At 46.3% G+C, this 23,650-nt stretch overlaps 1 protein-coding gene across 1 annotated transcript in view; it reads right to left on the bottom strand.

The window, feature by feature from the left end:
- The window catches only part of EHD3 (EH domain containing 3), a 30,848-nt gene extending 8,180 nt beyond the window's left edge, over window positions 1-22,668 (bottom strand). The window contains exons 1-3 of the mRNA XM_073556364.1: window positions 22,060-22,668; window positions 17,164-17,340; window positions 13,583-13,680 (exon numbers count right to left, since the gene is read on the bottom strand). Of these exons, the coding sequence (XP_073412465.1) occupies window positions 13,583-13,680; window positions 17,164-17,340; window positions 22,060-22,286 (502 nt within the window). The 5' untranslated portion in view covers window positions 22,287-22,668. The remainder of the gene's footprint in view (window positions 1-13,582; window positions 13,681-17,163; window positions 17,341-22,059) is intronic.
- Between the last annotated feature and the right edge of the window lie 982 nt (window positions 22,669-23,650).

Here is a 23,650-nt window from a genome sequence, read left to right as displayed (position 1 = left end):
TGTTCCTGGCATGGAAAGTGTGAATAATGGGATTTCAAGGTGTTTTCCACACTCTACATAGTGATCACACCCTGCCATATACTGGATGTAGAGTCAGGAGATCTGTCACCACACTACACAGAAAGGAAAGAGCAGAATATCAAAAGGTTATTTGCCAGTAGGATCAATGCCCCCAAGTCATCTTTATGGGCATGTAAATCATAGGAAAAGTAATAAAATTATAGCTTTATATCTGCAATCAGATATCTAATCCCGAAAAAACCCCACACATTTTCTTAATATGTAAATGAGCTCTTAAGCTCTATGGGCCGGACATAGATCTCCCTGAGATTCTCACTCCACTGTTTATTATAAATGAAAGGGGCGTTACCAGAGTGAGACATGTAACTAACACAGAACAGCAGAGCTGAACTTTCTCATTACAAAGAGGTAAGGGAGTAGTAGTAGTTAAATTCTTGTACATAGGAGGCAGTATTAAAGTACACTGCTCAAAAAAATAAAGGGAACACTAAAATACCACATCCTAGATATCTCCGAATTAAATATTCCAGTTGCAAATTTTTATTCATTGCATAGTGGAATGTGTTCAGAACAATAAAACATAACAATTATCAATGTAAATCAAAACGAATATCCCATGGAGGTCTGGATTTGGAATGATACCCAAAATCAAAGTGGAAAATCAAATTACAGGCTGATCCAACTTCGGTGGAAATGCCTCATGACAAGGGAACGATGCTCAGTATTGTGTGTGACCTCCACGTGCCTGTGCATGCTCCTGATGAGGCGGCGAATGGTCTCCTGAGGGATCTCCTCCCAGACCTGGACCAAAGCATCCGCCAACTCCTGGACAGTCTGTGGTGCAACGTGAGTGAGACATGATGTCCCAGATGTGCTCAATCAGATTCAGGTCAGGGGAACGGGTGAGCCAGTCCATAGCTTCAATGCCTTCATCTTGCAGGAACTGCTGACACACTCCAGCCACATGAGGTCTGGCATTGTCCTGCATTATGAGGAACCCAGGGCAAACCGCACCAGCATATGGTCTCACAAGAGGTCTGAGGAGCTCATCTCGGTACCTAATGGCAGTCAGGCTACCTCTGGTGAGCACATGGAGGGCTGTGAGGCCCTCCAAAGAAATGCCACCCCACACCATTACTGACTTACTGCCAAACTAGTCATGCTGAAGGATGTTGCAGGCAGCAGATCGCTCTCCACGGCATCTTCAGACTCTGTCACATGTGCTCAGTGTGAATCTGCTTTCATCTGTGAAGAACACACGGCACCAGTGGCGAATTTGCCAATTCTGGTGTTCTGTGGCAAATGCCAAGCGTCCTACACGGTGTTGGGCTGTGAGCACAACCCCTATCTGTGGACGTCAAGCCCTCAGCCCATCCTCATGGAGTCGGTTTCTAACAGTTTGTGCAGACACATGCACATTTGTGGCCTGCTGGAGGTCATTTTGCAGGGCTCTGGCAGTGCTCCTCCTGTTCCTCCTTGCACAAAGGCTGAGGTAGCAGTCCTGCTGCTGGGTTGCTGCCCTCCTACGGCCCCCCCCACGTCTCCTGGTGTACTGGCCTGTCTCTTGGTAGTGCCTCCAGCCTCTGGCCACTACGCTGACAGACACAGCAATCCTTCTTGCCACAGCTCACATTGATGTGCCATCCTGGATGAGCTGCACTACCTGAGCCACTTGTGTGGGTTGTAGAGTCTGTCTCATGCTACCATGAGTGTGAAAGCACAACCAACATTCAAAAAAGTGACCAAAACATCAGCCAGAAAGCATCGGTACTGAGATGTGGTCTGTGGTCCCCACCTGCAGAACCACTCCTTTATTGTGTGTGTGTGTGTCTTGATAATTGCCAATAATTTCCATCTGTTGTCTATTCCATTTGCACAACAGCATGTGAAATTGATTTGTCAATCAGTGTTGCTTCCTAACTGGACAGTTTGATTTCACAGAAGTTTGATTTGCTTGGCGTTATATTCTGTTGTTTAAGTGTTCCCTTTATTTTTTTGAGCAGTGTAGTTATACTCTTGTACACAGGAGCAGTAATATAGTAGTTTTATACTTGTGTTTATTTCAGACGAGGCTGGAATTGGTGGTTAAGTACTTTTAGGATAGATATATATATATATATATATATGTCCTCCATTTTTAGTATTTAGCTGTATACACAGAGTGCTTTTGCTGTATTATATCAGGTGAATAAATCTCTCCATTACTGTAATAGGATATGCAGAGCGCCGAATTTACAGCAGGACAGGGAAGGTTTATCACTCTCACACTCGTACTATTGGGGCAGGATTAGGCCACTTTTCCATACATTGTACGGAGGGACCGGACGTAGCTTCCTCTCCAGCAGCGCTCGCCTCCTGCTGCACTGCGGCCTAATACGATTAACCCCTCGGAGGAGAATCAGAACAGAGTTCAGTACATCATATTTATCACATTTAGGAAGTGTGTTCTGCAGTAATTGACATCCTATGTGGAGCGGCCACCATTCTCAGGAAGAAGTCTCTATGCACGCAAGTGACCCTTTGATAAGAGATTTTGGAGCAAATTCCTGGAAAATGCGTGTAAACAGCTTGGACTGGGCAATGGGTAATTTGTCCATCACGATAGTTGGGAATGTTCAAGGTTTGGATGTCACATGAATCATTGGGTCTTTTTTAGTATACGGGCAGAAAGATTTCTCAGGCTTCTAGAAGTAAAGGTTCAGATTATCACCGCAGATGGCGGTCACAAAGATCAGCTGTGGATCCAGCTTCTGAAGTCAAACAGCTTCCCCCCCCCCCCCCCCCCCCCAGGAAAAAAAGATACATCCATAATTATTTTGTGGCTATCCCGAATTCCCTAGATGAAAATCCAATACTCTGATGAAGGGTGGGGTCCTAAGCAGGGAACCACAAGAATCTGTGCAGAATTGGGCCAAAAACGCTATGGAATCCTTATGCCAGCTAATTCAAAATCGGGGGCATTATAGAATGCTGTAGATAAGCCCTGAAAGGCGGTGGCCGCATCTTATAACGACCAAACCTGGTGACACTTTAATCTACGGAGCAGATCACATCTGCGAATATTTTCTCATGGCGAATCAGAATGCTGCGATTGCCACAGAGACTCGGCCGGATCTCAGCTCACCCGCACCCACATAAGTCTACGGACATCGCTCGGCTATCATCCGAGTGTGGTGTGATATACACAGACGCCAGCAATCGGGGAGATGGAGAAATTCCTTTCTCCGCCTCCTCCACAGCTGTGCGCCGATTTTCTCTATGCGAGAGGCTTGGAGCGCAGTAGCAGAGCAGGAGCCGAGGGTCATTAGCAGATCGCATCTGATGCCATACGCTAGGGTGACCCCGGCCTAACCATGATTATTTTATCAGTGTGAGTTGCAGATACTTTATGTAACCGCATGCTGTGTATATAAACTTGCATCAAAAGAAATAAACGGATACAGTTGCCTAGTTTGATTGCTTTCTCTTTGTGGCTAAACAGTTGTGTCACTTCAAAAGTAGCAAAATGTATCAAAAGCGAATTCCTGTCTCAGTCATCATTTTTCTATTTTAATGATGTTTTTATTAGTTCAATTTTCTGGTTAATATTGAAGAGCGGTGAACTAAGGACAATAAAGACAGAGCCAACCAGAGGATAGATACACTTTTCCCTCTCTCCTTGGCTGGTGGTGTTGGAATTTCCTTCCTTACTTTTGCAACAATAATCGGAGTCGGTGACTTCCTGACAGTACAGGTAGAGAACAGGCTTTGATGTCCAGCATTACAAGTACTGGGGGGGGGGGGGAATTCTTCTATGGTCGGACTGCTCACAGTCACCAGCTGAAAGTTAGTCAACTGGGCCGAGGAGCAACGCCCCTGAAAATGTGACACCCTGATTAGGAAGTTTCAGGGTTCAAGAAAGATGAGATACGGGGAGCTGTCTGTTGTTAAAGCAGCATAAGGACCCTGCAATGTAGTCACTGACTATACAAGGCGGACACTTGGTCCTACAATGAGAAGGCTTCATGAAGCAGAAGCCCATATCTCAGCTTGAGGGGCGAATTTTTTACGGTTTTGACTGACGCATTAGAAGGCCAGTGTAGGTGGGTACAGTGAGGACCTCCTATTGGGCATCTGCAAGAATTGTTAAGGAGGCCGTAGTTCAGTCTTACATTTATCAACCATTGTCAGGAAACCCCTTTAACATGCCCATTACCTAGGGCAGCGTTCAGTGGTCTCCTTACACTAAAGTTGTTCATTTCAAATCACATACAGTACATAAGACAGAACCATAAATCAGAAATTTGTAAGTTACTGTTTCAATGTAAAATGCACAGTGGCACTTTTACATTGTAGCAAATGCTCAGCAGCGGTTACTGTGATTGTTACTTTGTCAGAGCGGTTAAGAGAATTCATTATTCATGCAGGAAGAAGCCAAAATACATTATGTTCGTTTTTGTTTTTTTTTGTAGTGCCAAAGCTTTTGTGCGTTTTTATACCTCCGTAAAGGCATCTGCTCAGACCGCTATAACCTTTTTCCTCTTGTGCTGGATGAGAGAATAAAACACACAAGAGAAAAAAAAAAAAAAGAAAGAAATGAAGCATGCAGAATAAATGCAAACAGACTCCATGCTCCCTCCGGACTCCGGCTGACAAGGAAAAGGGAAAACTCCTTATAAAACAAAAATATATTTATTACAAATATAAACATATATATATTTTGCGAAATATTCACTCATTTCTTTAAGGCTCTGTTAAGGTTGATATCAATAGAAGCCATGATACCGGGCCCAATCAAAATGGCGATTGGATTTATAATGGGGTCGATGTGAACCCCCATGTAAGCTCAGAACTGCAAAGATGTAACCAATAGCGACAGTGAAGTAGCAACACGATAGAATTTGCATAAAAATTTATGTAGCTGTACCTCGACGCGCGTTTCACCACCTCTGCAGTTTTGTCAGGAGGTTTCATATTTTTATGCAAATTTGATTGAAGTAGCAACACTATGTCACTATTGGTTACATGTTATTGAATTTGAAGAGGATCTTTGTATTGTTCTATGAGCACTAGTCTTGGTTTTGTCAGAAATGCAAAGAGCTGGAAATGAGGGAGGAAGGAAAACTGAAAACTTTCGCTTAGGTTAAGAATTATCACAATCAGTTCCCATTTTGGACAAGAAGCAAAAATAATGCAATGGGAGTTGGGTTACTGTCCCATTATTTTGATGCTGCTGCACAATGCAGACTTAAAAGAAATACAGGGAGGAGATCAGGTGAACAAAGATGTCAGGAAATCTGTGTGTGTGACCAAGGCCCTTAGGTGTCAAGGTGAGAAGACAGGGAATAATGACGAGCTACATAATGGCAAAAATCAGCAGACATACTTGGCGGGGCATTGCTGCCTACAAAAATTATTAACTCTTCAGTGCAAAGGTCAGAAGTGTTAGGGTAAGTTCACACAATGTTTTTTCAGCACTTTTAATGCAAATTTTCAGCTGTGATTTACTTTTACAGTACCAGCAAAGTCTGATATTTCCGAAATCTCATGCACACACCTTGGTTTCTCTGTCATCAGAATTTTGTGCTTTGCATGTTTTTTTTTTTTTTGCACAATAGAGCATGTCACTTTCATGCTTTCCCCCCCACCACACTGGACATGAATGGGTGGTAAAAAAAACAAACCACACCACACTGAAAATCTGCAGCAAAGACGCAGGCATCAGGTTTAGCTGCGTTTTTTGTGCCAAAACCTGATTCCACAGAAAAGAATTTTTTTTTTTTTTTTTTTGCACTAAACATTATCAGCTTCATCATCTAGAATACATGAAAGCACCCACCTGTCTCCTCACAGCTGCGGTCCTGCAGCCGGGGGAGAACAGGGACAAAAAAGTTGACGGTGGGGGGGGGGGGGGGGGGGGGTCTCATACCAGATTAACAATTACTACAATTTTTTACCCCTTCCATGAGGGATTTCCATTTTAAAACATTAATCCACAAGACCCTCGTCCTTGACAATAAGTAGGACAAGAACTTTATTTGCAAAAACCCCAGCTGGGGAGTTCTGCATCACTTTCTATAGAGTTTTATGGAGAAGCACTGGTATCTTTGTTTACAGAGAGAGCGCCTCTTCCCTCTCGCTTACGGGGCCGGCGTTTGCGTCACAGTGCGCCCTTTTATTCCAGCTTTGCCTTCACTCATTACACCCAAGACAGAACTCTGTGATTACTGGAGCAATGCCATGATATTGTGACTGCCCTGCCAGTAGGGGGCACTGTACAATGCCAGCTCTTTCCTTTACACACAGCTTGCGGGCCCAGCAGGAGTGGGGACTTCAGAGGTAGTGGCTGAAGAAGGTAAACACAGCTGGTGGAGCACGGACTGAATGCTCATCCATAATTCATCATGTTCTGATTCCACTTCTACCCGGGGAGAAATGACGTGGAGCAAAAGTCACCAATCATAGAATCATAGAACCAGTGGAAACTTACAGACGTTTTCCAAAGCACTAAGATCCCAGGCCAACCCCAGCAGAGCTCCTGCCAGATATTGAGAGCTCAAAAATAAACGTTCGAGAAGTTTTCATTGTGCTTTACATCAAAGTGTTGCTCCAATCATTAAACTTCAGCAGAATTTTGGAGTGCAGCTCTGGAGCCAGGTTCTCTTTCTGGCTGCAGGATTTCTCTTCTCTGCTGCCCCCTATTGGTGTATACTGTACACTACATCTATAACAATGCAATGCCATTGTACCACAGGCTCTTATTGAAGTGGTCAGTGCTGAAACACTTCTAGTGGTGGCCACTGACAACTGTACAGTAACGACTGGTGTCTGTGGAGCAGTGAGGACTCAGATCCCCAGACCTCAGCTTCCTATAGTAGTAGGACCTGGTGGCAGTGGGGTAGTGCGGGATGCCAGCGCTCAGGGCAAGGGAAGTATGTGGCACCCTAACCTGTGGGCAGACTTCCAATTCCCTTCCCTCCAAAAAAAAAAAAAAAAAACAAAAAAAAAAAAAAAAAAAACGTGCACACAGTGTCAGTGCACTCATTCCTCTCTCCAGTTTTGAGCAGTAGCTTGCTACACGGCCATGTATCAGTGTAGCGAGCAGCCAAGAGAAGGAGGCGTGCGCGCCAGCACTGACCCTGTGTGTGTACACGTGCAGTCGCTGGGCTCCTGCAGAACAGGGCCAGGGCTTGACTTCAGGCAGTGCTCGCTACGGGCAAGAGACTGCTGTCAATCTAAGGGGAGGTGCGCGGCCTGGTGAATGGTGCATGGAGTCCTTGGCCAGGCCATGCATGGGATCTCCCTCACGTGTCTAAGAAATAAGATGCTTTTTCTGAAAAGCTAAGCAAGTTAAAACGACACTATAGGAATGATTCTTATAGGGGCCAAGTTCTTACATAATTTTAAACTTCTTAAAGTTAAGTTTGGGGAGTAACAGGCTCGCTGTAAGAAATTACAGATGTCATTATAGTTTGCCCCCTTTTTTATTTATATAGTGCCACCAATTCCACAGTGCTTTACAGACATCATCATCACTGTCCCCATCGGGGCTCACAATCTACCTTCCCTATCAGTCTTTGGAGTGTGGGAGGAAAATGGAGAACCCGGAGGAAACCCACCGAACACAGGAAGAACATACAAACTCCTTGGAGGCATTTGAACCCATGACTCCAGCATTGCAAGTGTGCTAACCACTGAGCCACTGTGCTGCCTGTTTCTGCTTTTTGTTGAAATCTGATATTAAACTACTCAAAATCATGAGCCTGGCAACAGGACCACAGAGACCAGACAAATCCAATAGGGTTCATAACCAGATTCTCCCTGCTCCACTCCAGGTGATTGACAGGTCTCCCCCTATGTAGGTACACACATGAGAAAGACCTGTCAATCAACTGGAGTGGGGCAGGGAGAATCCAGTCGGCGACTGCATCAGAATCTCGGATCTCCCTATGGTCCTCAGATGGCTCCTTGGTGTTTTCATAGAAAAACATACCTGGCTGTAATCCTGGGCACCATAAATCGAACTAAGTGTTCTCGTTAATAATCGATAGTTTTTTTTTTTGTTTTTTTTTTAAATTGTGACAGCTTTCCCAGGTGGTCCCCATCTTTGCCCCTCACAAAACAAGAAGTGAGACAGGACAGCAATGTACAGCAAACGACTCAATACTCTCACTGCCTATGCAGAGAGCGAGATGACTTAGTCTTTTGCTGCTGCGCTCTGCATAGGCAGGGACTTAAATGACAAAGCTCAATTCTTTATTCTGATAGCTTCATCTTGCCAGTCACCAGGGGGCCGCTCACTGCACCAAGGCAGGTGGGAAAAGGGCAATATTTTGTGCCACTGTAGACTATGGAGTTGCCATGCTCCCCATGCTTTGCCTCTGGCTGGAGGGAATATGGAGTTAGATGCAAATAACCATCTTAGGTGCAGGCACAGCTGGAGCACCACAGGTTAGTGTGTCAGGTGGCTGTTTGGGCATGCTGGGAGCTGTAGTTTCACAACAGCTGAAGTGCTGCAGATTGTTGACCCGTTTTAGAGCATTGCAGGTACTGGTAATCTACCCCAACTACCGGCTACATGCGGCATCAAGGATGAAGACTTCTCATTCACCAAGGTGTATGGATTATCCAGAGAAAGTGACGCACGGGGGGGGGGGGGTGTCCTACTGGTGACGAGGCCGGGATTACCTGCACTTTACAATAATTCCCATTAATATACCGCAATTATAAACAAATACCGCCACCCCTAATACGGTAAAAGGCTTCTAATACGGTAATTAATGTGACATGAAAGTTGTTGGATTATCTGATGTCTGAATTACAGGATAGTCAGCACGCCTCCTGGAATCTGCCAAAACCTCCCAGAAAGCAGCATTTCCAGGAGGTTTCTTGTGCCCCGACCTCCAGCAGCGGCCAGGCTCTGTACATGAAGGGGATGGTAAAACAATCCGCTCAGGATCCTGACATTGCACATATATTACAGTCTACAGTTCTGGGACGGATTATCAGACTTTCAGGATTATCAGATGCCAGATTACATAAAGCTCCGCAGCTGCCCTGGTCAGGTATAAAGGAGAGCCATGCAGAGAATAAACGGTTAATCCGTTAACACTCCTGGAAATATTTATCGGTGGGCCTCAAACGTGACCCCGCTAAGTGGTGGGAAATGTATGACCGGGTCACTAGCATTGAGGTATGAACGGACAGTACCGGGTCCTGCTGCAAGTCACATACAGATGCTGAATGTCACTGCCGCCCTAATTAAAGGGCAGGGGAAGTCGTAAATTGTACACACAGGACTGGAGAAATATACTGTACTGCTGGAGCCAAGATAGGCAGGAGTACACAACGGAGAAGAGCAAGGGAAGGGGGCAAACAGAAGGCTGGATGGTGCCGCTCCACTGTTATATAAGGGTCAGCAATGGCTTACAGCAGCCATAAAGCGAGACATCCCCTTTCCATAGTCTACACTCACTAGAGATGACTGTGCCTCCAGCCCTACACCCACAGCTTAAACGGGGTGTCAGGATTTGTTTTTCCTTTGTCCATCCTTTTCCTCGGAAACAGTGCCACTCTTAACCACAGGCTGGGTATGGTATTGCAACTCAGCCCAATTCTGGTTGTGAATGCAGAGCAGAGCCCGTGGAAGCCGTGGCAGTGTTTCTGTACAGTCCCTTTAATTTAAATTTTTAAGAGTGTGACTACTAGTTCTCTGTAGCCCAATACCCGGTGGAACGCCCCTTTAAGCAAACATGGGTAATATCTGTTCAGTCTGATATAAAGGACCCATCAGCGCTGAGGTCTGTGCGAGTTCAGACTTCCAGGATTTGCTTTCTTCCCATTTTCTGCTTGTTTTATATATTTATACTAATTAGGTGACGGTAATAGTGATCTGTGGAGCCAACAGGAGCGGCGTCAGCAGCACGCAGGGGTCCGTACCCGCACTGTGATCCTGCCCGCAGCAGACCCGCCCAGCAGGGATCATGGCAGCAGGTGGCAGTGATCTGCAGCTGGGGCTTCGTGTGTCTGCCAGATATCTGAAGTTTATTCAGCGGATGCCTCGGAAGATTTATTTTTAATCCAGTTTAAAGTTTAATTTTTTTTGCAGCTCAGATAAATGTTTACATCATCTGATTGAAAATTTACCAAGGAAGCAATAACATTGCACTTCTGTGGTGGAAAGAAGCACTGGATTGTACACAAGGTCTAAGGGTATACATAGTGCCCAGCAGTCTGTATGGTACACAATACCTCGTCACAGGGGTATACGCAGTGGCCAGTGCCTCGTCACAGGGGTATACGCAGTGGCCAGTGCCTCGTCACAGGGGTATACGCAGTGGCCAGTGCCTCGTCACAGGGGTATACGCAGTGGCCAGTGCCTCGTCACAGGGGTATACGCAGTGGCCAGTGCCTCGTCACAGGGGTATACGCAGTGGCCAGTGCCTCGTCACAGGGGTATACGCAGTGGCCAGCGGTCCGCACGGTGCCCAATGCCTCGTCACAGGGGTATACACAGTGCCCAGCGGTCCGTACGGTGCCCAATGCCTCGTCACAGGGGTATACACAGTGCCCAGCGGTCCGCACGGTGCCCAGTGCCTCATCACAGGGGTATACACAGTGCCTCGTCACAGGGGTATACACAGTGCCCAGCGGTCCGTACGGTGCCCAATGCCTCGTCACAGGGGTATACACAGTGCCCATGCCTCATCACAGGGGTATACACCGTGCCCAGCGGTCCGTACGGTGCCCAATGCCTCGTCACAGGGGTATACACAGTGCCCATGCCTCGTCACAGGGGTATACACAGTGCCCAGCGGTCTGTACGGTGCACATTGCCAACTTACCATTAGACTCCAAGATGCCCGCTTACTGCCTTACATGTGTGCTCTCTGCTGTCTGAGTGGGTAAAACCTTAGAAGTAATGACAGACACATTTTCTGCAGAATCAGGAAGTTTTCCCACTGGATTATGAGGAAGCCGGGGCCACAATGATGATGACCCCTAGAAGGGCCCTCCACATCCTCATGACAAGTCACTGTGCAGGTCAGGTTAGTAGTGTCCTCAGGAAGGGAGGGTTGGGGTTTATTAATTTTTATCAGAGAGGCTGGACCATTGCCTTGCCTTTTTCTAGGCATGAAGGGTTGTACAGGACGCGACGAACCGGCCGTGACACTACCGCGCACTAGGATTTCCGGTGATGCTACAGCCGAGCCTTGGGGCAATAAGAATCACAGCTGTGCGGACACATAAAGCTATGGTCTGGTGCCAGTAACACCTCCGGCCGTAGAGATCACACCCGGAAGCACAGAATCCGCCCAGATTCTGGAATAAGAGCAGCATGTTACTCCTAGTACAGTGCCACTATTGTGCCGGGTTGCTGCCCTCCTTGTGATGCCAAGTCTCAGGGTTACTACAGGATTGGGGTTTTCTGGCATTACAGCTGCTCCTCACTCAATTGGATAAGGCTGAACTGCAATACTAGTTGCAGCCTATTGGAAAGGGTGGCGCTGTTTTTTTTTTTTTTCAACCTCTCTTAATAAAGGCTAGCACATGAGGAGGTTAATCGGGTCCAATAGAGGAAGAGATTCTTTATTACACACTTGGTGAATCCCATTGGCGAAACTTGAAGCTTATGGGCCCCAATAAAAAACGGTCAACAGGCGCCCCAATTATCATGGGTCTTCATTGGTATTGGTCTTGTTATATAGGATTTTCTTAGCCCCCCCCCCCCACCCTCAGGAAGCAAGACCCGGGTGAGACTAATCCCTGCACCCACTACTGTTGCACCCTAGTTGCCGACAGTCCCAGTTATGGAGGAACGATCCTGCAGATAGGACTAATCTTTGTGGCTTCCAAGAGACGGGCTCATATGTAATGACTTTGCCTGTTTAAATATTGGCACATAGCTTCTCATGGTGGGGGGGGACCCCGATCCTAGCCCCGTTATGAAGTCCATATGACCTTGTGTGGCACATGGAGGGACGTGGGTGATCTCGGATCACGGCCATACCATAGTATTAATGATGGGGTCGCTCCTGGAAACGTGAGAACAGAGGAGAACAGCGCAGTAAGGGTAAGGTCAAAAGGAGCGGGTCTGGAGTGTATGCGGTGGGTGCTTTCTTAAAGGGGCACTCTAGTAAAGCTATTATTTATAACGAACAATTATACAATTTTGCAAAATACATTCTGTACCTGCTTCTTGCTGTTATTTAATAGGAATCTTATCGGAAGCAAGGGCTCCTGATAGCAGTCAATTTGGAGCACCGCTGGCCGGAACGCTGCGCTCTCAGTAAGCAGGTGTAGGTTTTCCTTCTGCAGCACGAGAGAAGCTTTCAGATGCCGGCCAGAGCTGGTGGTCCGGCCAGCTTTAGAGCTGCGCATTACTGAAGGTGCGCGCTCATTGCCTAAGTAGCCAGCCACCTCTGCTTGATTGCAGAAGGGGCCAGTGAACTATAAAACTACAAATCCCTCCGTTCCTGAACATGGAGAGGATTTTTAATAAATGCTTTTAATAAGACCCCATTAATCTGTTCTGGCCACACAGCATAATTAGAGTGCTGCTTTGTAACGGGCTGCAGACCTGCGTCACCATCACAAGACCAGGGAGGAATACTGTTGGTTTGATTTTAGAAGCAATTAAGATTCTTACTGAATGACAGCGAGCAGAGATCTTAGAAGCAGCAAACAATTAATACAATAAAATTATACAAAATACAACATTTGCTTAAAATTGAATTCATTAGATTTTCCTGCCGCTCTTTGCAGAAGCTCGGAGCATGCCGACACGTAGCAGGAAAACAGAAAAAAAAATTTTTTTTTTATTAGTTTATTTTGTTTTTACCATGGCCAAGTGTCTGTCCTGGAGCCCAGGCTGATCTCACGGCTATTATCTACACTGATACAATCAGTGTGGGTTTTTGACAATGTGTCAGGACAGAGATGGAATTATATAACAGGACTCACCGGCAACATTCGAGGAGGAGACAGGTTACTATTAGTAGTGAGTGAACGTGTGTTATCTAAGCATGCTTGTGTGCTAACCGAGTGTCTTCAGCGTGCATGAATAATACGTTCGAGTCTCTGCGCTTGCTTAACTCTAACAGCCACAACACATGCGGGGAATACCTGTTTGTTAGGCAATCCCTGCATGTGTTGCAGCTGTCAGACAGAGGCGAGACATGCAGCTGCGGGGACTCAAGCATTTTTCGAGCATTCCAAAAAACACTCAGCACCTGAGCATGCTCAGATAACACCTTATCCGAGGACGTTCACTCATCACGGGTTACTATGAGTAGGATTGTGTGCACAATGTGAGCGAGGAGGCTTTCATTCTCTGAGAGCAGGCAGTGATCTTGAAAACAATCCAGACATAATGCAGATTACAAAGTGGCACAGCGTCTCACTACGATCCATCTGGAGAGCTGACACTTCACCAGAATCCCAGTGATGACTTTTTAGTTCATAAATGACTGAAAATCAAGGAATCCAAGGATCGGACATATAATCTGTGCATGGTGTACAAGTTACATGGGAGGCACCCATGTTACACCATCGTCACCAGTACGGACACAGGGACCCTCACCTCGACTTATCCGCTGCTTCTCTCCAGACAGGATCCCGGGGGTGTCAATGACGCTGATGCTCTCCAGGACGGGGTTGGGCAACTGGGCACAGACAAACCTGAGGAACCAAGAACAAGCCAGCATGAGAAGATATACTGTAGACGCTTCTACGTGGGCTCCGAGAATGATTAGACGAGTTACTACGAGGACCACAGCAGCACAGAGTATTTCAGGAGGGAATATGCACTAAACCGGTACAGGTCTGTGCCATGCGGCTATAAGCGACAGCACAATGGGAACAGTGGAATGGAGGCAGCACAGAGTATCCTAGGAGAAGACTGGGAAGCAGTTTTCTGTCCATCCATGATGTTAGCGAGAAGGGGGGATGGAGACATGTAGTGGAGTAGAAAGAACATTCAGGTATTTTCAGGAGCACAGAGTATTTCAGGAGAGGAGTGGGAGGAAGAGACTTGTCCACCCATGTAATGTAAGTCAGGAGAAGCTGTGAGTGATAGGGGCAGCACAATAAAGGTGAGGTTATACAGGGCTAGCTGCAGCACAGAGTATTTCAGTACAATTTTCTGATATTGCAATGTCATGAGCTGAATTACAGCAGCACAGAGTATTTCAGTACAGCAATGTGATCTAGTAATTGAATAAAAACAGAGTGTTAGATAGCGGATGGACCAGAGTCGCCCAGCAGCACAAAGAATTAATGAGAGGAGCGCGCTGATCTTAGAGGAGGTCACAGACAGAGGGAAAAATGTAATAATCAGGATGTATTTGTGAGAGATCACATAGTGGAGGTTGCAGTCACCCAGCAGCACAGAGCGTTTCAGCAGGGTGCGGATACTGAGGGGCAGGAGAGGCCCGTTCCTGTGAGGTTTCATCGGCCTCTATAATTTGTACCGTTCTGGACACGTTGTACACCGCTCCAATGAACCAGAAAATGCCCTGGCCGGTTATGGATCCTGCATGAATAGAGCGGCCCCATTACATAAGAAGCAGGCGGGTAGAAAGCTCCCACCAAAAATCCACAGCAATTACAGGAACTTGTAGAACCTGCCTGTAATAATCAACCACATTATGGGGCCTAGAGAGTTAATCACTCAGCTTTCCCAGGCTCTGGATCTGCTCATCTATGCAATGACCTGTATAATGCTATTCCAGGAAACCCCAGTGACAGCTACCCCCATCAGAGCCGTCACTTGTCCGGAGGAACGATACAGAAATAACTGGAAAATAGCTCCGCACAAGAGGATTTTGTACAGCTCTAATGTGAGGAGACAAAAAAAAAAAAAAAAGTTTCTAAAGCATTCAAACCCTTTAAAGAGAATCTGGCAACAGGTTTTTGCTACCAGAGAGCAGCATGATGTAGGGGCAGAGATGCAGATTCCAGGGATGTGTCATTTACTGGGCTGCTTGCTGCTGCTTTGATCCAATCACAGTTTTCTTTGCTAGAGATCTAGCAGTGCTCTGAATGCTGAGCTCTGTATAACCACAAAAAACAGCACTGATTGGCAGAAGTGATGAACGAATGTGCTTGGATAACGTGGTATCCGAGCATGCTCAAGTGTCAGAATCTTTGATAACACCCGAGCATGCTCAGATAACACATTATCAGAGAACGTTTGCTCATCATCAATTGGCATCTTTCTGTGTACCCTGTGCATAGGCAGAAAGCTGCCAGTGGTGAAGGTGAGGCTATGCGGAACACTGCTAGTCCTCTAGTGATAAAAATGATTTTATGAGTAGATCAAAACTAACAGCAGGCAGCCCACTAAGTGATGTTGTTGGAATCAGGGATTCTGTCCTGACATCATGCTATTCTCAGATTACATAGTAAAATCCTGGTGACCTAGTCCATTTATGTTCGGTCTACATTTTTGGGCGTTTTGCGACTCATTAGTGCAGGATAAACCAAGGCAGCGGTTTACTATTCCTAAAAGAATTATTTTGATGTTAGTGAGAAACTGAGAATCAGGAAAAATGAAAACAAGATCCATCAACAGCTAACCTGCCTGCTGACAGTCTTCAGATCAAAGGATCTTTGGAGATCATTGTAGATTAAATAAAGAGAACAAAAATCTGTAGTAAAAAAGGTGAATGGAGATATAGTATAAAACACATATCCACACAAAAGCGGCAAGATACGACTCACGGGACACTGCAAGTGACCCACCCTGTAATAACGACTACTCCCACCAGACCCGCTCCATCAGGCCTTTTAATTAGAGCTTGGAGGACAAACATTCCTGTGGCGTCACTGAGAGGTGGTCTCCGTGCGAGCCGCCGGCAATTCCGACCTCACACCTCTCCGCCTGATCATCAGGAGCGGTACGCGACTATTCACACCTCAGTCACTGCCCACATTCCTCATATTCCCACCAAGACCCAGAGGACTGACGCTCCCAGCACAGTGTACAAGGGGGTTACTGGGCCTTTAAGGGCGCAGTCAGATGGTCGGATACATCACACAGAGATCGGACTGCAGTGCACGGACTGGCCAGCGGCTCTCCCAAACACAGAGCGACACCTCCAAGTATCTCTACGCAGCTGTCACACTCAGGTCAGGAGATCCGCGGCCAGTCCGTGCGCGGCATTCCAATCTGTCCGATTTATAGGGATATCGGACTGTGCCCTTATAGAGATTCTCCGGGCAAAAAGAAAATCTGGGTAATAAAAGCACTGGAAACGCAGAAACATCAGAGAGGCCAAAGCCTTGCCAGATATTAAAATCACGTGTGGAAACGGAGCTGGTTATTGGCTCCGCAACGTGCCAACCTCACACCACGCCGGCTCCGCAACGTGCCAACCTCACACCACGCCGGCTCCGCAACGTGCCAACCTCACACCACGCCGGCTCCGCAACGTGCCAACCTCACACCACGCCGGTTCCGCAATATTCAAATCTCACACCACACCAGATCCGCAACGTGCAAGTCTCACCACGCCGGCTCCGGAAAGTGCAATGCTTACACCACGCCGGCTCCGCAACATGCTGTATGAGGATTTTCATAAGATTTCAGCAAGCCAAGGCTAGATGTGCCTTCACTCTGCCATCTCTGGGGCATTGCCTCCTTTTCCCTGTAATCTCCTTCATGCTGTACATCATATCTTGCTGGCTTCGCTTACAGCACACGCAGTCTCGGGGGAGCACAGATCTTGCTTTCAGCGAGTCATTGGACACAGCGTGGCGCTCCTGGCTCTGCATTACTGTCTAGTATAAACACTCCTGGATGCAGAGACCAGACGCCGGCCGTCGTCTAATTCCAGCGTGTAGCAGTGGATGCACAGACGTCCAGTCCGAGAACCGTGGGATCAGTAACTGGTTTATATCAATAGGGGCCTCGCACAGTAACTGAGCAGAAGAGGAAAAGAGGGTGAGGAGGGAGATGAAGCTGCAGTCTGTCTCCGCCTGTGTGTGAGGCTGCGCGCCGCGACAGGGGAGGAGGAGCAGCAGACATGGCCGCTTCACAGCAAGGTCAGACTGGTTGCTACTTTAACTGGCACAAAAGGAAAAGCAAGAAAGTTGAAGGACAATGTCAGCTCTGCTACATCTGTAGATTATTAACGACACTCAGTCTGATCAAGTACTGACCTGTTCAGAAAAGCATTTCCAAAGGCATTCAGTTTTCGGAAAGGTTTTTTTGGATCTACCACTAGGGCATTGCCAGGAATAACACCTTCAACATCCCCCTGCATCACCGCAATGAAGGAGTCGGTGGTGGGCTCCGGCCCGATCCTCATCCCAGGGAAGTCCTGTTCCAGGAGATACCTGAGGAGGAAAAAAGAATAGCGGATGTCACACACACAAGTTCCTGCGGAGAACAGCAAATTATCTGGATAAAGCCCTGTGTCAGCAGCAAATAAGAATCACCAGAATATTCTGCCAAGTGCCCAAGGAATATCTACACTGGATGCTACTGTAACAAACCCTCAGCTATGCGACGTATGCAAACTAAGTTTTTCATAAGAATGTTCCCATTCACTGACAGTAAGAAGAGAGTCTGCATTTACGGGCGGATTGTACGCGGCGGCATTTATCCTACCAATATATGCAGACATTTCTGCACCACATGCACAGCGTGTGCACAGGCCCCAAGTGTAAAGTCCGAGTCTTGGAGGAGGCAATCACCAGAGGCGAATCCGGCCATCTTGTTTAAAGGGAAAAAAATCACTTACTGTATATGCAATTTCTCATAAATAAAAACTATTACTGCCGGCCGCTGCCATGTCATTAATTGTAGTTCCGCCATTTGGCACCACGGACACCATGTTACGAGATGAGCAAGATCATGCACAATGGCACATTCACAATCTCTCTCCCGTGGGAATAATCTAGGTTTATTTATTACTCCCCCATACCTTGCCAGGTAAGTTCGGAGCCATGAATAAGACCCATTCACCCGCAGTGCCTTACACATGTCTCAGAAGCCGAAAATTTAAAGGGACAGTGCACTATATTCTGCCTGTGCAGAGGATGTGCGACAAAAACGTCAAAATCCCCTTCTGCACCTATAAAAAAAAAAAAAAAAATATATCATGAGATATGACCGTCATGCGTTGATTATATCTCCCTCTCTCTCAGTACTATTACAGGCCTCTGGAGATTCTGGTTTCTTAGAAACAGAAGACAGGACCCCCTGGGTCGATTTCCCAGATGTAAAGCTCTATAGGGTACAAAACCCCTTTTGCAATCAGACTTCTGCAGCTCAACCTGACCAAACACGAGATGACCACTAGCCGATTACCTGGCTGTCAGCTATTCCTCCTGACTGCACCATTAGGGCTCAATCACACCAGCGAATCAGACGAGTGCAATCCTAGGGGGCGGGGGAAACACAGATTACACTCGGCCAAATGTTAAACTAGGGGTCAGCGCACATCTGCCATTATTTTGTCATGAAGGAGTCGGATTGTACGCACCTATGCAAGTCTATGGGTGTGTGTGAAACATTGAGCTGCACTTGGATGTCGCCTGAGTGCAGTGCGATTCCTGCAAACGCTGGCAATGGAGAAGATGGAGAAGTTACTTTCTCCGTCTCCTCCGCACCGTGGCGTTAGACACATCAGACATTCTGAAAAGTAAATTAAACATGCCGCGTGGGAACGGGAAATCGTGTCAGGTTTCCATTATCTGAAGTCTCTGCGCAGTGGTAAAGGGACCTGGAGGCTGAAAACCATTGCAGACATAAAACCTGTCACAGCTGAGGGTTTGCTACAATGACATGTAGGCGAAACTATTTTCGGAGAATCGCAAAAGGCTGTTTTGGTTCTGTCATCCTCTTTGCTACAATGTATCAGTGCAGATAAAATGTAGCAGCCTGAAGTTATCGGGGTATTTACCTTATTTCTTGGTTTGCAGAACGCTGATGACAGATCCGTTTTTTCTAGGCATTCCGCTGATGTTCCTCATTCCCCCCCCCCCCCCCCCCCAAAAAAAAAAAATCTCCCCTATGCCTCTGTGTCTCGCCCTTACATCGACACTGCGCCCCTCATCAATCACTGATGAGCAGAGATGTCCTTTGAAGCTCCGGACCCCATTAACCCACATGTATAATTTACCACGTACCCATCATAACGCGGAGACCTTCTTAAGGGGCCGGTGATGCTATAATCAGCAGCTTATAATAAAAGGGAGCGGCCGCTATCACTCACACATCATGTTAAAGGTCTCTCCGGAGTCATGTGCCATCATTAGGTAGTGATCACGGGGGTGAGGATCCCCCCCCCCCCAGTGACGAACACTAAAGCCCCCTGATAACAGGAAGCAGCAGAACGAATCCCACTGTGTAGCAAATGAAAAAGACAGACATTTGGGGCACAATGACCTTTCAATGACTTCTTACAGAACGAGGCTCTGGATGCATAAAAAAAACAAAAACAAAAAAAAAAAAACGCAAGACCTAAATATGGGACGAGATATTCAGAAAGGGTTAATTAAATTAAGATGATGGAGAAATTAATTCTATGTAATCCTGGTCGCGGGTCTAGACTATCCTGTGGAGGCAATTATTACAGGCTAAAAATAGGAATATTGGGCACAGATGGGAGCTCACGCTGCTCGTAAGATCATTTGGAAAAGTTTCGCTTTCTGGGAAAGTAGAGGGACAAGCAATATGGCCGACAGTCAGGGGCGGACAGACCACTGATGCAACCTGTGCAGCTGTATAGGGGCCCCAAGAAGTCAGGGGGCCACGACCAGCTCCGAAGGAGGCAGCATTATGATGAGTGACTGGACTGCAGAGGGCGCGTATACTGCTCTTGCACAGGGGCTCTTTGTGTCCGTGTCTGACAGTGATGCTCCTGTTGGGGTATGTATTGAAATGAACAATAAGTCAGGGGGCTAGGAAAGTTGGGTGACAATTAGTGATGAGCGAACGTGCTGGGATAAGGCGTTAATCGGAGCATGCTCGGGTGCTAACCGAGGGACTTCAGCGTGCTCGAAAACATGTTCAAGTCCCCGCGGCTGCGTGTCTCGCGTCTGTTAGACAGCTGAAACATATCTAGGGATAACTTTTTTTTTTAGGCAATCCCTAGATGGGTTGTGGCGGTCAACAGCCGCGAGACACGCAGCCGTGGGGGACTCGAACATGTTTTTTCGAGCAGGCCAAAGTCATTCGGTTAGCACCACAGCATGCTCAGATAACATCTTACCCGAGTACATTTGCTCATCACTAGTCACAATCACTACAGGTGATGTAAAGGAGGCAATGCTGGTTACCACTCCAATTCAATAGAAAACACACCTAATATATAAAGTACCTGTCATTTCAGGCAACTTCAATACTGTGTGAACATGAGGAAGAACATCATTTATCTCCATTATATTACTTGTATCCTGCGTTTGTCATCAGTTTTCCCCTCTGCAGGCTCCATCTCAAATTTCCAGTTGTTTCTGAGCTGGTGAGTGGAGACTACCAGCTCTGGTACACAGCACTCAGACAATGAGGGATTACTGCTCTCCAGTCTCTGTAGCACATTCTCCAAAGCAGAAGCAGCCTGGAGTACATTATACAGGAGTACTGACCAGTGTAGCTGTGAATCCAAACACTTACTAAAAAGTAGTAGTATTGATGACATTATACAGGAGTACTGAGCAGTGAATTCAGCTCTAGGGTAAGAAACCAATTGCTAGAAAGTAGCAGCAACATGGAGGGTAGTATGCAGCACTACTAAGCAGTGAAGCTGTGAATCCAGCGCTCAGACAAGGTAAACACTTACTAATTAGGTAAATTATATGGTAGTACTGAGTAGTGAATCTGCGAACACACCTCTAGGGCAATTAGAACTCAGACTCCTTTCCCCATGATGAGCTTTTGATGTTACAGATTTTCTGCACCCACTAAGTAAAATATTTTTGACAAGAAAAAAAAACAAAAAAAAAAAAAACAAACAAAAACCACACACCCTCACCAAAGAACCTCGTTGTAAAAACATACATGCCTTACTATAAAGTGGCAGCATACATTACATCACACAGCGGTATTACACTAGAGCAACTGTGAATCCAGCATCGGTGAAATAAAATATATCATTTGTGTACATTTAGCTGATTCTCACTCTGTTCCACCTCCCCACAGACTTCAATACGCAGCTGTAACCTGACCCCTCAGTGAACGGATAGTCCATCTGAGAATGTAAAAATGGCTAAAAATCTGTATTCATCCAGAGAGAGAGCGAGAGAATGAGGAGTTTAGGAGGCAGAGGAAGGAAAAGAAAGCAGATTTCTCCAATAGGATACATTGCAAGGTTTCTTATATTTGCATGCACTATTGATCTATGCAAAGTTAATTGAAGAGACAGCGGCCATTTATATCTTCATTTGGGTGACATTATATAAACACACTTTGGAGCATATGTTTAGTTTTACTTTCTCTTTACGTTCCACTTTGATGGGCAGTCCTGTGTAAAAATCGCACATTTGCTCCACTTACTGTCCATGCATCATTTATGACAGGCCTCTTCCGTGAGTGGAGAGCCTCTAAAAGGCCGTTGTACTAAGGGGGGGGGGGGGGGGGGGCAGATAAAAGCAGCACAAGAAGGTTTTCAAAGCAAAATCATTGTATAGAAGAAAAGATCTGGGACTTTCCAGTTCACTTAATCCATCACGGTTTTAAAAATCTCTGTTTGCTGTCAGACTGTTTATCTAGAATGGAGGCAATTGTAGCAAACTCTCAGCTGTGAAAAGTAGATGTTAACAAGAGCAATCCTTTTGATCCACAGCAAGCAGAGATATTGTAACTAGTGAGGAACGGAAGCACAAAGTAGGACTGAAAATTGCTGAATTTTACATTAATTATTAAGCCTCATTGGCCGAAAACAAAAACACCTTTAAAATGTCCACAGGAGCATTTGTTGTGGTCTGCGGAGATTAGGACCCCCCGCCCTGTGGCCTTATGTACATGATTGACACCCAGTAATAGGGATGGATATCACTAGCAAAAGTCAGAGCCCCCTGTAAATCCTGTCCTCCTCATCATGGGGCACCTACCGGATGAAGGTGGTCTTCCCAGTAGAGTACTGACCCACCAGCAGGATCATCGGCTTGTTATCAAAGTCCGCATCTTCCAGGGCCGGGGAATGAAACTCGTGGAACTTGTAGTACTCCTCCAGGGGCAGCAGTTTGCTCTTGTACAGCTTCTTCAGCCCATCACTGACCGTCTGGAAAACTTCAGGATCCTTTTTCCTCCGGTCATCGTTCCCCAGCCAGCTGAACATGTCTGGAGGCAGAAGTGGGGACAATTTAGGGAATTGACAAGGGACAATATTTTGCAAAATAGAAATTTAAGAAAAAAAAAATAGCAAAATATTTCCAGATTTATTGGAAATTTATGGACCAATGTATCCAAGGATGCAAAAAAAAAAACAGGAGTCAGATTCTGCTGTGATCTCCTCTGCAACAATGTATGAGCTCTGTCAATGCAAATGATACAACCGGTGATCATAAGCAAAAATAAAAGCCCCCTGCAATGCAATCTGCAGGCTCCTTCTCTCCAGTGCTGAATGAAAGGGGACTGGACCCACAGATGCACATCAGCCCTTTCCCAGCTGGATTTAAATGTCAGCAGCCCAGGAAACTGGTGTGCACCGGAAGTTCCCATCTCCGGGCAAGGCATCCCATGTTACAGCTATGGATGAAGCCGGAAAGGGCGGAGCCATTGCTGGTGGGTGCGGCACACGGGCTCCTGTGCGATGCAGCGATTACCTGCGTGTGCTCTGCCGCCATCTAGTGGTGGAAAGCGGCAAGACAGGTCACCTTTTCTATGCTAAATTTAGCTCAGCGCTATAAATAGGAGATGATTTCATGACTGATTCTCTCTCAATTAACACTTAACAGCGGCCATAAGAACAATTAACAACGCAATCATAACCAGCAGTATAAGTACTTCTGTCTTGTTAATCATTAGGAGTCTAGCAGGGTTAGTCTGCGTGTAGTGTGCAGTTATATCATCCCAGTTTATGACAGTGCTGACAATAATAAGGCATTTTAAAGGCGCCGGTTTGTTTTTTTTCTTCAGGAGATGAAGTGGGATGTGATGATACAATTCCATTACACTATAGCAGGATTTCTACATTTCTCCAGCGCCCTCTGGTGGAGGTTCCTCTTTCTGCCTGACATTGTAGGAGTCAGGAAGGATATGGCTCAGATGACCCATTAGGTGGGAAACTAGTGAAAAAGACCCCAAACCAGACCCCTATATTATTATCAGATCCCATATCAGACCCCTATATTATCATAACACCCCATACCAGACTCCCTATATTGTTATAAGACCCCATACCAGACCACTCTATTATCTATATTCATACAAGACCCCACACCAAACCATATAATAGCTTCATACCCCTCCCCAAATCCCCTAACCTATTATTAGACCCCACAACACAGACCTTTATATTATAAGATCCCAGACCAAACTCCTATATTAATATCAGACCCCACACTAGACCCCCTATACTGTCAGACCCTGAACCAGACCCCCTCTAATAATGTCAAACCCCCCACCAGACCCCTATATTATCAGACCCCACACCAAACCCTTATAAGATCCCACACTAGACACCCATATTAATATCAGATC

This window comes from Dendrobates tinctorius, unplaced genomic scaffold (genome assembly GCF_039654945.1).
Source record: "Dendrobates tinctorius isolate UK_male_01 unplaced genomic scaffold, ASM3965494v1 ptg000232l, whole genome shotgun sequence".
Lineage (NCBI taxonomy): Eukaryota > Metazoa > Chordata > Amphibia > Anura > Dendrobatidae > Dendrobates > Dendrobates tinctorius.
Note: the sequence above shows the minus strand (reverse complement) of the source record. Positions and strands in the feature narration are given on the sequence as shown.